The following is a 12471-nucleotide window of genomic DNA, read 5'->3' as shown; positions in this document are numbered from 1 at the left end:
GCTTCTACACAACGGCACAAAGCAGGTCCTCTCCTTGCACTGTTTCTATAGCTTCGGCATTTTTTCACCGCCGCCGCATAATTCTCGCAATGACAGGCACACGAACAGAACAGCCACGCACTCACTCTTTGACAACACCAAGAACAAGCACGCAACACTGCTATAACACTGAAAACGCGAACACAGAAACCGACGCAACAGCTGCGAAACTGATATGCGAAGCAGACGACACGCGCAGTCTGCACCCACCCGTGTGGCAGCGAGCTCTGCCGGCCATAGTGGGCATTCATTGCAGGCGGCGCCACGCTCGTCCATTGAAAAGAGCTGATGCACGGCGCACTAGCCAGTACGAGAACGATGCCAATCCGAAGTCACAATATACCGGCATTCCCATGCATACCACAGCGCAGCAGCGCCAGATTTCCCTCTAGGTAATGTGGTGAGAAACTCTATGCCCGAGGTCATATTTCTTGCTCCGTGTCCGAGGTATTTCCTGGCCCTGTATCGCCACTATCTGTTCACTGTTGTCATTGAATACCATATAACACCTGATTTCCTAACACTAAATTTCAAATCTAAGTTGTTGCCTTCCTGTCCACAGATATTAACCAGACGTTGCAAATCCTTGTTAGCTAGCAACACAATGTCGTCCTCATAAAATAAACCTGGAAGCTGCTGCGCTAGCAAAGGAATGGTGCGCCGTCTGGTGTGGAATATGTCGGCGCGTCTGGCTTTGAAAAAGCCAAATGAAGAAAGGCTTATCCGCTTGGAGTGGGTACCTAACAGGTGGGGGTGTGTGCTGCAGCCGGCGGAAACCACGCTCACAGGGGCGCTTCTCGACGTGCTCTTTCTGTGTAGCCATGAAAGCTGAAGACGTAAAGCTTTCGGGCGGCAAGCCCAGCAGTGTCGTGCTTGCTGACATACAGGCTGTGAATGCGTTAAGTGCTGAGCAATTCGCTCAGCTCGTCGACACTACTTGCCGCACGTCAACGGTGTCAGCGCCGTCGTCGAGTGGCGACGTGAGTTTTCTGCAATATTCATTTATATTAAAAGCAGGTGCAGATTATCGTTGATTCTGCCGCTGTGTTGTCACATGTGCACAGTACATTTGATAGTGTGCCTTGTGAGATGAGGGATGCCCGTTTGAGCTACCGCAGTGTCTTTGTGACGCGTTATCCATCTAATACATTCATCAAATGAGAATTTTCACTTCCTGACATTAACTTTATTGTTTAATTTCTTGCCTTGTCTTGCTTCGCCATGAACATGCTTCAAGGTAGCCCATAATTTGTCGTGATATAGTATCTCATACCCTTAGGCATTACCGCAGAAACTTTGGGCGCAGTGGGCTGTTGTGTACTGTAGGTTATGCCACTGTCTATGCACCGTGTCGTGCTGTCTGCGACACTCATTGTTGTCAGCATGTATTCCAACCTTCACTGCAAAAGAATAAAATATAATAATAATAATAAATAGTTGCTATGATAAAATTAATTGCGGCTGTCACTAGCGTGTTTGTTACGAAGCAGCCGCAGCGGGGCAAAATTTTAGAAATTACAATGTAAACGACAGTCAAGTACCGCTTGATTATACGCGCGTTTTCGTTTGTAAATATTATCGAAGCTTCATGACTTCATTGATTTCATAACTGCCGTATAAACTCGCTCGTTTTCAAAAATGGGCCTGCATGAAGTCTATATATATTAACAATTTCCTTGATGCAAAAACTTTACCCGTGTGATTTTGTGAATTCTTGAAAATGATGCTGCATAAGATCGAATGACTGCAACCTTTCGCTATGACCGGATCGCTTGAAAAAGTTGTTTACCTATGTTATCCACTGTTTTTTCTCTCTCACACCTGTTTGCGTTGTCTAGCTTCTTTCCCATCCAAAACTTCAAATTCTCTTGTCATGCATGAGAGCCAGTGGGAATTTGGACATTATTTGAATACCATTACCAAGTTCCTTATATGCCTGTTAGCTTTGTAACTGCTTTCAATGCCAAGGAAGACTGCAAGGAAAATCCGGTGTTTTTCTTAAAAAAGCATAATTGCTTGGATACAAAGTCTAAAACAAATGAATAGGGGATCACATGATGTGAAGGCCTGCAATGATAAGTCTGACAAAATCATACATTTTAGTATAATGTTGCTAGTAAAGCGGCAGAATGTCACCTTCTGAACACATGTTCATACATGCAGAAATGTGCAGAATCTTTTGAAACTGTTTACTGGATAGTATGGTTATATTGGCATAGTTATTTGTTTCCCACCTTGTCCAAACATTAGTATTCAGTATATTAATAAAAAGCTTGTACATTCCAATCACTACATGATCAAGCTTGAAAATAGTGCTAGTAGTTCCACTGCATATTAATCAAATGACACACCCCAGCATATTAAATTAACTTCTCTTTATACCTATGTTTCATATACGAAGTAAATACGCTAAACAGAAACAAAGGGCCTGTCATGTGACCGCTTGAAAGGGTGCCTGTATCCTTACAGGAGAATGTTGGCAGATGCATGATCAAGTTTGCATTTGTACAAATAAAACATGACTTTAACTGAAATCCCTAATGAGCATCAAAACCAAAAGATACATTCGTACAGAAGGCAATGTTGGCACCAACTACATTGCTTTTATGATTGACTGGTGGGCCAGTTGGTAATGCACTGTGAATGCTGCGTTGAGGGGAAAAAGTTCCACGGAAAGAAGATGCATGATTGATTCTGAAACCTGTTTGTCCTGTCCACTTTCCCTCTCTTCTTTCTTTCAAATTTTTTCCTCTCTCCGCAGTGGCCACATTGACTGACTTCTGCATAGGAACACATCTCTGCTCCCCCCCCACCCCACCCCCCCAAAAAACTTATGGCAGATCCAACGCTCTTGTGGCAAGCTATGTCGGAAAGTGGGACATTTTTGTGTCATTTAACTGCTTTGTATCGAAAGAGACGTGATATATTTTATTTCAGAGTTCCGTGATCATTTATACATTCTGCCTTAAAGGGACCAACATCCACCTAGAATGCATCCCTCATTCCATGGTCATACTCATGAGCACTTTTGTACACGCATGAGTTTAGGAGTGAGTACCCCGAGTTCTGTGGTCTCCCTGCGAGATACAAAATGCCATCAACCAGTGTTGCGCCCTAAATAGGTGCATAAGGTGCAAAGAAACTTGACTGAATCGAATAGACATTAATAATAGCACTACTACCATGTCCTGCCACTGAGCTTGGCTGGACTAAAATAAATGCCTTGACATCTATATGGCCAAAGCAGTTGGACAATAAACCACAAAAGCATGTAGCCATTGTTGTAGAAATATTTGAACATTTCAGAAAACACGAAACGCAAGAACATCGACTTAACAAACAAAATGTGCTTTCTCATACTAGAGCCGCACTTGTCCGCTTTGCACCACTGCTGGTGTATAATTGATCACGCTCACCTATCAGCATGTTTACAGCGTATGACTACATCCTCACTGCAGATCGAAAAGTTCTCATAAAAAATGTTTCATGGCGTTATGCACGTTACCACTGTGTGACTGGACACTCTAAACAGTAAGCTTTTGATTGCACTAAAAGAAAAAAAATAGGAACCATAAAAATTGGTTGTCAGACCCTTTAATGGCAAACACAAATCAGCTCAAGCATTACTTAATAAAACCATTTTACATCAGTTTAACAATATAAAATATATAGAAATAATTTATTCAAAAATCGCTCGCCCCACTGCAGATATAAAAGTTCAACCTCTTCATTATTATTTCTGTCTTACAGTATTTAGTTTTGACCACTTCGGGGTATCTGTTGATAAACCCGTTTCGTGCCAAGGATGAGTCTCACTCACCTTAATGTTTCCTCCAAAATATGGGAGAGAAGAGTTGCTCGTCAAGAGATTTGCTTTGTTCTGCTGAGTACCACGGACAAGTGGAAGTCATTTCATCATATTGGTGCGAATGCTGCACTATTAAATTGCGCCAGCTTCCCAGAAAACTAATTTTCTGAGGGTATACTTGGCAGTAACAAAGTGGGCGTCGGGCTACCCTGGGCTTTAAAAGTGGCGGCACAGAGTGACGTAGCTGCAGCAACGATAGCCTTTCCAGTGATGTAATTGTGTTTTTGAACGTTTATTCACATCAAATAAACAATTAGACCTGGAAAGTTCCAGTAGTCATGTTCTGAGCTTCAACTTCGTAACTACTAAATTTCGAGAGAGATTGAAAACCTTTGGCGACCTCTCTCGCATGGATGCAGCTTGACAAAAATGCTTTGCCGCAGGTGCCATTGTGATCTTTTTTCTACACTGCACCAGGAATGATGCATCTCATGGAGAGTAACAAAAGTATGCTTGACTTCTATACCAAGAAATATAGCGCTTCATATGCAGTGTTTTTGTGGCCTTGCTTATGTGCAACTCATAAAGATGAAAAAATATAATTGACAGTAAAAGATAACAGAAAATAAGAAATGACGTGTTGATATTGCAGTAATGTAAGCTAAATGAAATGAATCAGTCATAAAAAATTTTCAGGAAATTGGGGTTTTTACAAAAAAGGTTGGCAGGGAAAGGGGTAAACAGATAATCATGGAGATGGCTCAGAGTAGAGGTAGAGCGTCGAGTTCTTGTACTTAAGATCCTCAGTTTGGATGGTCATCCAAGTTGCTGCATTGTTAGGCTTAAAATGCCACCTGAATCTATTAAAGAAAAAACTGCTATGCTAGTCCAGGCACAAGTTAGGAAGGCCCACTGAGCTTCAGAAAAACACTTCAACAGAGCAAGGATTGGCCTTCCTGGTGCTGTACATGGTCATTACTTTCCTTGTGAATCTTTCTATTGACTGTTACTGTAAGTTTCCACCTGGTGACCCCACAGCCACCAAGAGAGAATAAACATGCCATTGGCGCACTCCGAAAGCATCGATATGATGCCTGCCACCCTTAGTTGCCTGCTGTCCCATGCCTGGGCCGCTCCAAGTGCCATGTGCTTGGAGAGCCAGGCGCCGTAGTTCACTAAAGGCGCTTGACTGTCAACTTTTCTACAGCAGCTTTCTTGGCTCCACCTCATCGCTGGCTCTACACGCCTAATGATACGTAGGAACACGTATAAGTATGGGACAGGCCTAACAGCTCCAACCTGCAATAGCAAGGCTCAAGGTTGGACTACTCACAAGTCCTGCAAGCACATGAGCCACCGTACTCATTCTACCAGCACATCATCTGCGCCCCCTGGAAAACTAATATACCTGCCACCACAAGGCTTGTTGGTTATTGGCATTCCACCCTGTAAGCTTCACTGCTCGCTTGGCTAACTTCCCAGTTAGACAACACAGAAGTATGCTTTATCCTCAATCGTATTTTGCTTGTGAGTATCATCACACTTTTCACCTGCTATACCCCTTCTGTAAACTCAAAGCTTCTGGCATTGGATCCTTTCACCATCCCAAACTTTCAACAAGCTGCCCAAGTCTACCAAGTCCCTCCGCCCGACACCTTCCCAGGTGTCGTGCATCATATTGCACCGTAAACTTTCTCATCTGAACTCGCGGCAACCTTCTAGGATCTCGACTTAAGTACCTTCACTGTTCTCTTGACGGGCTTGATGCACACCATCCTTTTCACATTTTCTGGATCCTACATTACACTCTGGGTGAAATTTCGGGGCGTGATGGTGCACTGTGCCCCACACAAGCCTCGTGCACAGTTCTAATGTTTGCTGTGTCCTTGGTCACCATACGAATATTTATCCTAATATTGGAGTTCTAAAATGCCTCCCATGTGGACTCGCACTCAACTCACCTGACCAACCTCATGCATGTGACACGGGTGGCCCCCTTTGTGGTAGGGACCACTAAGCTGGAGATCTTTGCTGCAAAATCCAAGCAGCCATGGACCACGCCCTCCATCAAGCGGAGTATGCACATCACCTACCGTGTCTCCATCAAAGATGCCAACTATGTGGAATAGCCATGAGTTTGGCAACAATCTGTGCCCCTGCCTACCCAGCTTACACTGGCGGTATCCATCGCCAACTCCTGTCTCCCCACTTCAACATTTCACTGAACCAAAAATATCAGCCACATGAGGAGCCACAGTGCGCCCCATATGCCCTCCAAAATTCCCCACTGCTTGCACAGTGGACCAAGAAGCCAGGTTGCCTCTACCTCACAGGCTGCAGCAGGATTCCCCTCTCGGGCAAGTCAACCAGGGAGTCATTCTTCAGCTTTCCCTGCCCCTCACCCCATCACGCAGCCAACAGTTCCTGAACCCCCATGAAGCAAAATGTGACTACCGTGCTGCTCTTTTCCATACCAGCTGTCCTTGTGCAGCAGAAATCAACTCTCCTTCCCTCTTACACCATTCAACCGTCCTTTGCCACGGACATTGTTCCAGCTAATAATACAGAGGCATCTCCTGATCCCTCAGCCCGAATGGCTAATCCACAACCACACTCTATCCAAGGACCAGTCAAATCACATCTAAATTTATGATCTCAGCAGGGATGTTGCATATAATTATGTGGCACTGTAACTGCAGGAGGCTTGTGGGCAAGCGAGGGCTCCTCCTGTAGTACATTGCATTGCAGACTTTGCCACCAGATGCAATTTTTTTCCAAGAACCCGCTCAACTTCTTTTTTTTGTTTATTACTCTACTCATCTCCCTTATGCATCAAAGGATCTTACGTCAGTCAAGGTAGTGTACACTCTCTCCTAACTCCTTTTATTTCTGCCTCCTCTTGTGCCCCCCTTGCTTTTCCCACTCTTGTACACCACTCGCACCCCCTGCACCACCCTAGGTGATTCATTTTGCTTGCACCTTACTCGTCTCTTTTCCCGCCTTATCACCTTACTACCATAGGTGACTTTAACACCCCACGCAAGGCCTTGCACTATTAGAATAACACCCCCAAAAAGCACTCATCTCAGTACTCTTCTTGATCATTCTTTCCTTTTGGACTCACTCTCCCACCCATTAGGGTAACACAATTCAAGGCAATACAATCCCATTTCTCATGTTCATACATAGTATCGTAACAGCAAAATGTAGCAATGCCCATGTTTCCCAAAAGTGACTATGAGCAGGGTGCACAAGTGAGCTGGTTGGTACTTACCATGGTGAAGAAACAGAAAAATGGGACAACTGCTAGATTACATGAGATACCATGCTAACAATAGATGTTTGTTAAAGCAATCACAATATTCATACCAGATAGATGAAAAATTAGAAACACGGTAGCAAAACTGAACTAAAACCACCCTTGAGTGCTCCTTAACTCCCCATTCACCTTATTTCTGCCTCCTCCTGCACCCTCCTTGCTTTCTCTAAGATGTGAAACCTCTTTTTTGCAAGGAACGATTGATGGTGCGCTTATTCATGACGATCTCTTCCTGTTAAGCACCTCTCAAACGTCATGCATATTTTGGTCTCGGTAAGTGGCTAAAATTCCTATGCTGACGCAGGCATTTGTACATGCACTTCTCTGACCAAATATAAGCAGCCACAGAATAAAGGCACTTCATGTACCATGTCGTTCTTGCAAGAAATGAAGCATGGTGGCTGCAGGCATTGCTTTCTATACCATTCTGCACAATGACATTGCCGATCACATCACCATCTAGTCCTACTTAGGTTCACCAGTAGCAGTGGTGCAGCCAGAAACTTTGTTTTGGGGGGGGGCTCATGTTCTGGCTCGGCCTCCTTATAGAATTTGTCGAAGCATCAAATACATGAATAATAACTGCATTTCCATTGCCAAAAATGCTGCAAACGAATTCTTGAACACTACACATGTCAAGACAAGTAAAATATGTATTTTTTTGATAAAAGAATATACTGTATGTCGCTGCCTTGAGCACCATTGGTGAAATGATGTGGCAGACTTCAGTTATCTTCTCCTGCAAGGCTTCTGGAGTCGTCATTGCCGTCATGTATACGTGATTCTTAATATAGCCCCGCAAGAAAAAGTCAAGAGAGTTGAGGCCGGGTGACCTTGCTGGCCACAGGACAGGCCTGTTTCTCCCTATCCATTGCCTTGGGAAGGTAACATCAAGCCATGCTCGTACTTGACTGCAGGTGTGGACTGGGGTCCCATCGCGCTGATGCCTCATTGCATCAAGCCGGGCTAGTGGCATGTTGCAGCAGAAGTCTTCAACCGGCCCTTTGAGGAACTCACTTACATACCGATTTCCAGTCAGAGTGTTAAAAAACACTGGGCCAATGATTGTGCTATCATATATTCCTCACCAAACGTTAAAAGACCACTGATATGGGTGGCGGGATATTCGTAGCCAGTGGGGATTTTGCTCACTCCAATAGTGTTGGATATTTACTTGGCAATTTCAGGAAAACTTTGCCTCGTCAGTCCAGAGTACCTTGGTGATAAAGTCAGAATCCTGCTCCTCCTGAATCAAAATCCAGTTCGCAAAGTCGAGTCTCTTTTGGAGGTCCCTCGACTCCAGGCATTGATGCAACTGCAGATGATTGGGGTGCAGTCAAGCGCTGTTAAAAATAATCCAGGTAGTTGAGTAGGATGCGCCGAGCTGTGCGCCACGCTGCGCGTGCTAGCGTGTGGATTAGCCGCCATGAAAGACAAAACGTTCGAGCGAACCTCATTACTTATGACTGAAGCTCTCTGCCTCTTTCTTGTGAAGCTGCTGGCTTGCTTCAGCGACTCGTAGGTGTTGAATATTGTCATCAGGCTCGGTCGCATACCCCGCTGCCAGCTTTGAAATATTCTTGCAGCCTGCCGCCTCTGTCCACTTAAAGCTCCTAGGACAAGGATCAGGTCTGCTTTTTCCTCATTGGAAAAGGGTATCACGAAATTGCTCGCGCTCTAACAGCCAATGCACGATAGTTTGTTTATCGCTGTCTGGAACTACCACCTCCACTACGTCTGTCAATCGCCTTACGCAGCGCAAGCGATAGCGGTTGTTAGCTTAAATTGAACAGCCAGCGCTTGTGTCGCTGCTCTGTAGCTTCTTAAGCGGCAGCGTACCTATGGCTGTTTGTGCGCGAAATGCTTAGGAGCAGTGAAATCACAACGCGGAAGCGGGAATGTCACATGTTTTTTGTTTTTTTTTGTCGGCATCCGCAGCAAGCTGAAAAACACTGATACCTAATAGAAAGACAGGAAATGTTTATTCGAACGTTTTGCAAACTGCTCTACAACTTTCTAATTTGAATTTTTTTTCCTAGCTTCGTTGCATCAGAAATAGGTTAATTAATCTCGACTATTTATCAAATTAAACAAAATACAGAAATAGCGTGACACAGTGCATACAAAGGGACCAAAATTAATTTAGTCGCGTCGTCTTAAAGTGCATTGGCATATTTTTACACTCTAAGAACAGTTTACGCCCTTTGGCTTGCTTCTTCTGCCACACAACAATAATCGTCATCTGCCTTGATGTGTTTCCTTTCTTGAAAACGCCGCGCCCGCCACTTTGCTGTCGGGAATGTTTCAGGCTGATAATGCGCATGCCGTTTGTTACTGGAAAGTACCGGGCTCGCAGCATTAAAGAAAGGAAGCGCATCAAGGCAGATGACGATTATTGTCGTGTGGCAGAAGGGGCACGCCAAAGGGTGTAAACTGTTCTTAGAATGTAAACTCTGGCTAAAGTTCGCTGAAACGCCCTGTATAGTGCGTCAAACAGTGCAAATAAACATGTTGCGTAATCAGATTCGCAGATCACAGAATCCTAAGCCCCCACTCCACCTCCCTCCACTCGCTCCGATGCGGCGCACTTCCTCCCCGCTTTTCTCCATTGCGCACACAAGACTGACCCACCATCGTTGGCTCACCCCATGCCCCCCACCTACGCTTTCACTCGCACATAAAGCATGCGGCACGCAGTGACGATGTTATTGCTCTTGGACTTCATACGGAACATGACGGCGACCATGGGAATGTGCCTTGAGTGTCCATATAATTGCTATCGCAATAATATAGAGTATCCGGCAACTGAAGAGTGCCGTAGCGCATTCCTTTACGAAAAAGAAGTAACAAAATCAAACTATCACCATGCGACGATTCGCTGCGCCACAACAACATCTTTTCTTTTTCTTTTTATGGGGCAGGGGCACCGAAATTAATAAAGCGCAAAGGAAAGCATGATGGCCGCAATCGAATGCCTACTTTGGGCACTTAATGTGGCTACCAAAGAAATATCGTAGAAAACCTGAGACACTTGGTACACAGAGAACCATATGCATGCTGCTCGTTATCCTACACTGGTGAGACACAAGACTTTACAGAGAGGTTGCGATAACACCAAAATGAAGGTGATGCCTTCAAGCGAATGCTTTGCAATCTGTCGAGACCCCGCAGTGGTGGCGGCGAGCGACCATTGCTTCTTTTCTCGTCTGCTAGCCAGAAAGCGTCCAAAACTCTGCAAGGCCAAAATCCACTCGACCAGAGAAAAACGATCGCACACCGAAGTACGCCGCGTGGTTGTCAGGACAACACGTCAAAAACGCATGAGCTCTGGCTGGCTCTGGCAGCCCACGGTTAGTGAGAACAAGGAAATTGAAGAGGCTCAATGTGGTCCTTGTGAATAAAAGTCAAAGTAGAAAAAATAAATAAGAACGTAGTTATCTTTGCTGGCTTTATTTATTGTCTCGACATGGATGCTTTGGCCCAGGTGAAAAAAATGTTGATATTCTTTTCTGTGACATCACGGTACAAATAAACCATCACAACGCTTCGTCTCATCGGACCTCGCTGTATGCTTTGTCAACTTGTCTGATAGTGCGTTGATTTGGTTTGTCTCGTTGTATGGTTCGATGTACGACTTTAGAAAAGTCAATGCACCTTTGGCGTCAAATGTTTATGACATTATACCCACAAAGATCTGGAATTGAAAATATTAAAAAAAAACACCCGTGTACTTAGATTTAGGCGCACGTTAAAGGACCCCAGGTGGTCGAAATTTCTGCGCTAGCTGGCCTTGACACCACATATTTTGATAGCCTCTGCTCTCTTCTAGTTAATCATTTGTTAGTAAAAACAGACTCAATTGTATTGCTAAGCATAGTTTTCAGCTTCTTAACAAGTTTCAGGACCATTTTCAGGACCAAAGTGGCTAAGAAGGAAGAAAATGCTTCAAAATTCTCGACGTCGCTTGGGCATACCAGCACAGAGGTTTCAGCACTCCAAGCGTAATCTCCCTTTTTCTGCTGCATTAAAGAAAATTTGATCATTGTTAGCCGACATAGAGTTGCTCATTTAGTTTTCGTTTAATGTGCTTCTAAACCAAGTGCACTGTTGTTCTGTCCCAATCGGAATGCAGCTGCCATATTGAATGTGGTACTCACATGCAGCAGCACAGTGCCATATGCACAGAGCCATGGTAACCTGTGCAGCCTTAGCATAGCCTGTTCTTATGCTTGGAAAATATGGTTGTAAATAGGAGGCCTACCTCAATCACTGCCAATTCTATCACGCTCAATTTGAGAACTATCTAATGTGCAGTGTCCATGCATGGTAACACTGCATACCAGAATTCCTCCCTTAAATTCTAGGGTGTCTACCAACCGGGAAAACCGGGAATTCTCAGGGATTTTGAATAGTCTTGAAATAATCGGGGAAAACTCGGGGAATTTGTACTTATATCAGGGAAAGGGAATGAAAGTCGGGGTAATTCTGGCTCGCGTAACAGAGGGGGTTTGCAACGAATAGGCCTTGTGACGCTGTGCCGTCGGCTGGAGGAGTTGCCAGTGTACACAGTCAACAACCAACTTTCCGGACGCCCAATAATCTGACGGCTTCTCGGCACCACCATGTACCCCATAGAGTGAATGTATAAAAATGTTCGAAATTTCGGACGCAAGAACCCTACGCTGTCCAATTTTCCGGACTTTTTGTAGTGGCCGCATGTCCAGAACGGCATTAATCAAAGCCACTGCTGCCGCTGTTTTGATTACCTCGCCGCTGCAGTAAATGCTATGCCTAGCTGCTTCAACATTCGCTATTAAGCTTCTTGCAGTTCAGCAATGGCATCGACTGCGTCTTTGTGGTCCTCACGATTGGCACCAAAGATAGGAAAGTACGGCACATTACATATTGCTGGTTCCTGAAAGTTAGCTTCGCCTCTATACAGGAATGTTACGCGGTGAAGCATTTAGGTAAAGCGTAACAAGCGTGGGAAGGGGCAGTTGCCATGGGACACAGTATCTATTCCTTAATTATACACGCGTCCACCCACCATCTCCTGTCACAATACGAGCAGCTATATACCTAATAAGTGTACTGGCGGGCCTTTTCAGATGTGCCTATGGAGATTGGAGTTCTTAACGGCAGTAAGAGACATGCATTAATTTTTTTGAACTGCCTGATTCTACTGACGTTTTCGCGGCCTCTAGGGAGTACAAAAAATCGGACATTGACTGTACAACTGACAAAGAAGATGCTTCAGCTAGTCTGTGGGGCGAACGCGCAGTGCAAGGACGACGAGAACAGAAAG

General features: G+C 44.7%; 1 protein-coding gene across 1 annotated transcript in view; it reads left to right on the top strand.

The window, feature by feature from the left end:
* The first annotated feature begins 770 nt into the window (after window positions 1-770).
* The window catches only part of LOC142576293 (COMM domain-containing protein 7-like), a 33097-nt gene continuing 21396 nt past the window's right edge, over window positions 771-12471 (top strand). Inside the window, exon 1 of the mRNA XM_075686348.1 lies at window positions 771-1019. Within this exon, the coding sequence (XP_075542463.1) occupies window positions 861-1019 (159 nt within the window). The 5' untranslated portion in view covers window positions 771-860. The remainder of the gene's footprint in view (window positions 1020-12471) is intronic.

This window comes from Dermacentor variabilis, chromosome 3 (genome assembly GCF_050947875.1).
Source record: "Dermacentor variabilis isolate Ectoservices chromosome 3, ASM5094787v1, whole genome shotgun sequence".
Taxonomy (NCBI): Eukaryota; Metazoa; Arthropoda; class Arachnida; order Ixodida; family Ixodidae; genus Dermacentor; species Dermacentor variabilis.
The sequence above is the reverse complement of the archived record's forward strand: the minus strand, read 5'-3'. Positions and strand labels throughout refer to the sequence as shown.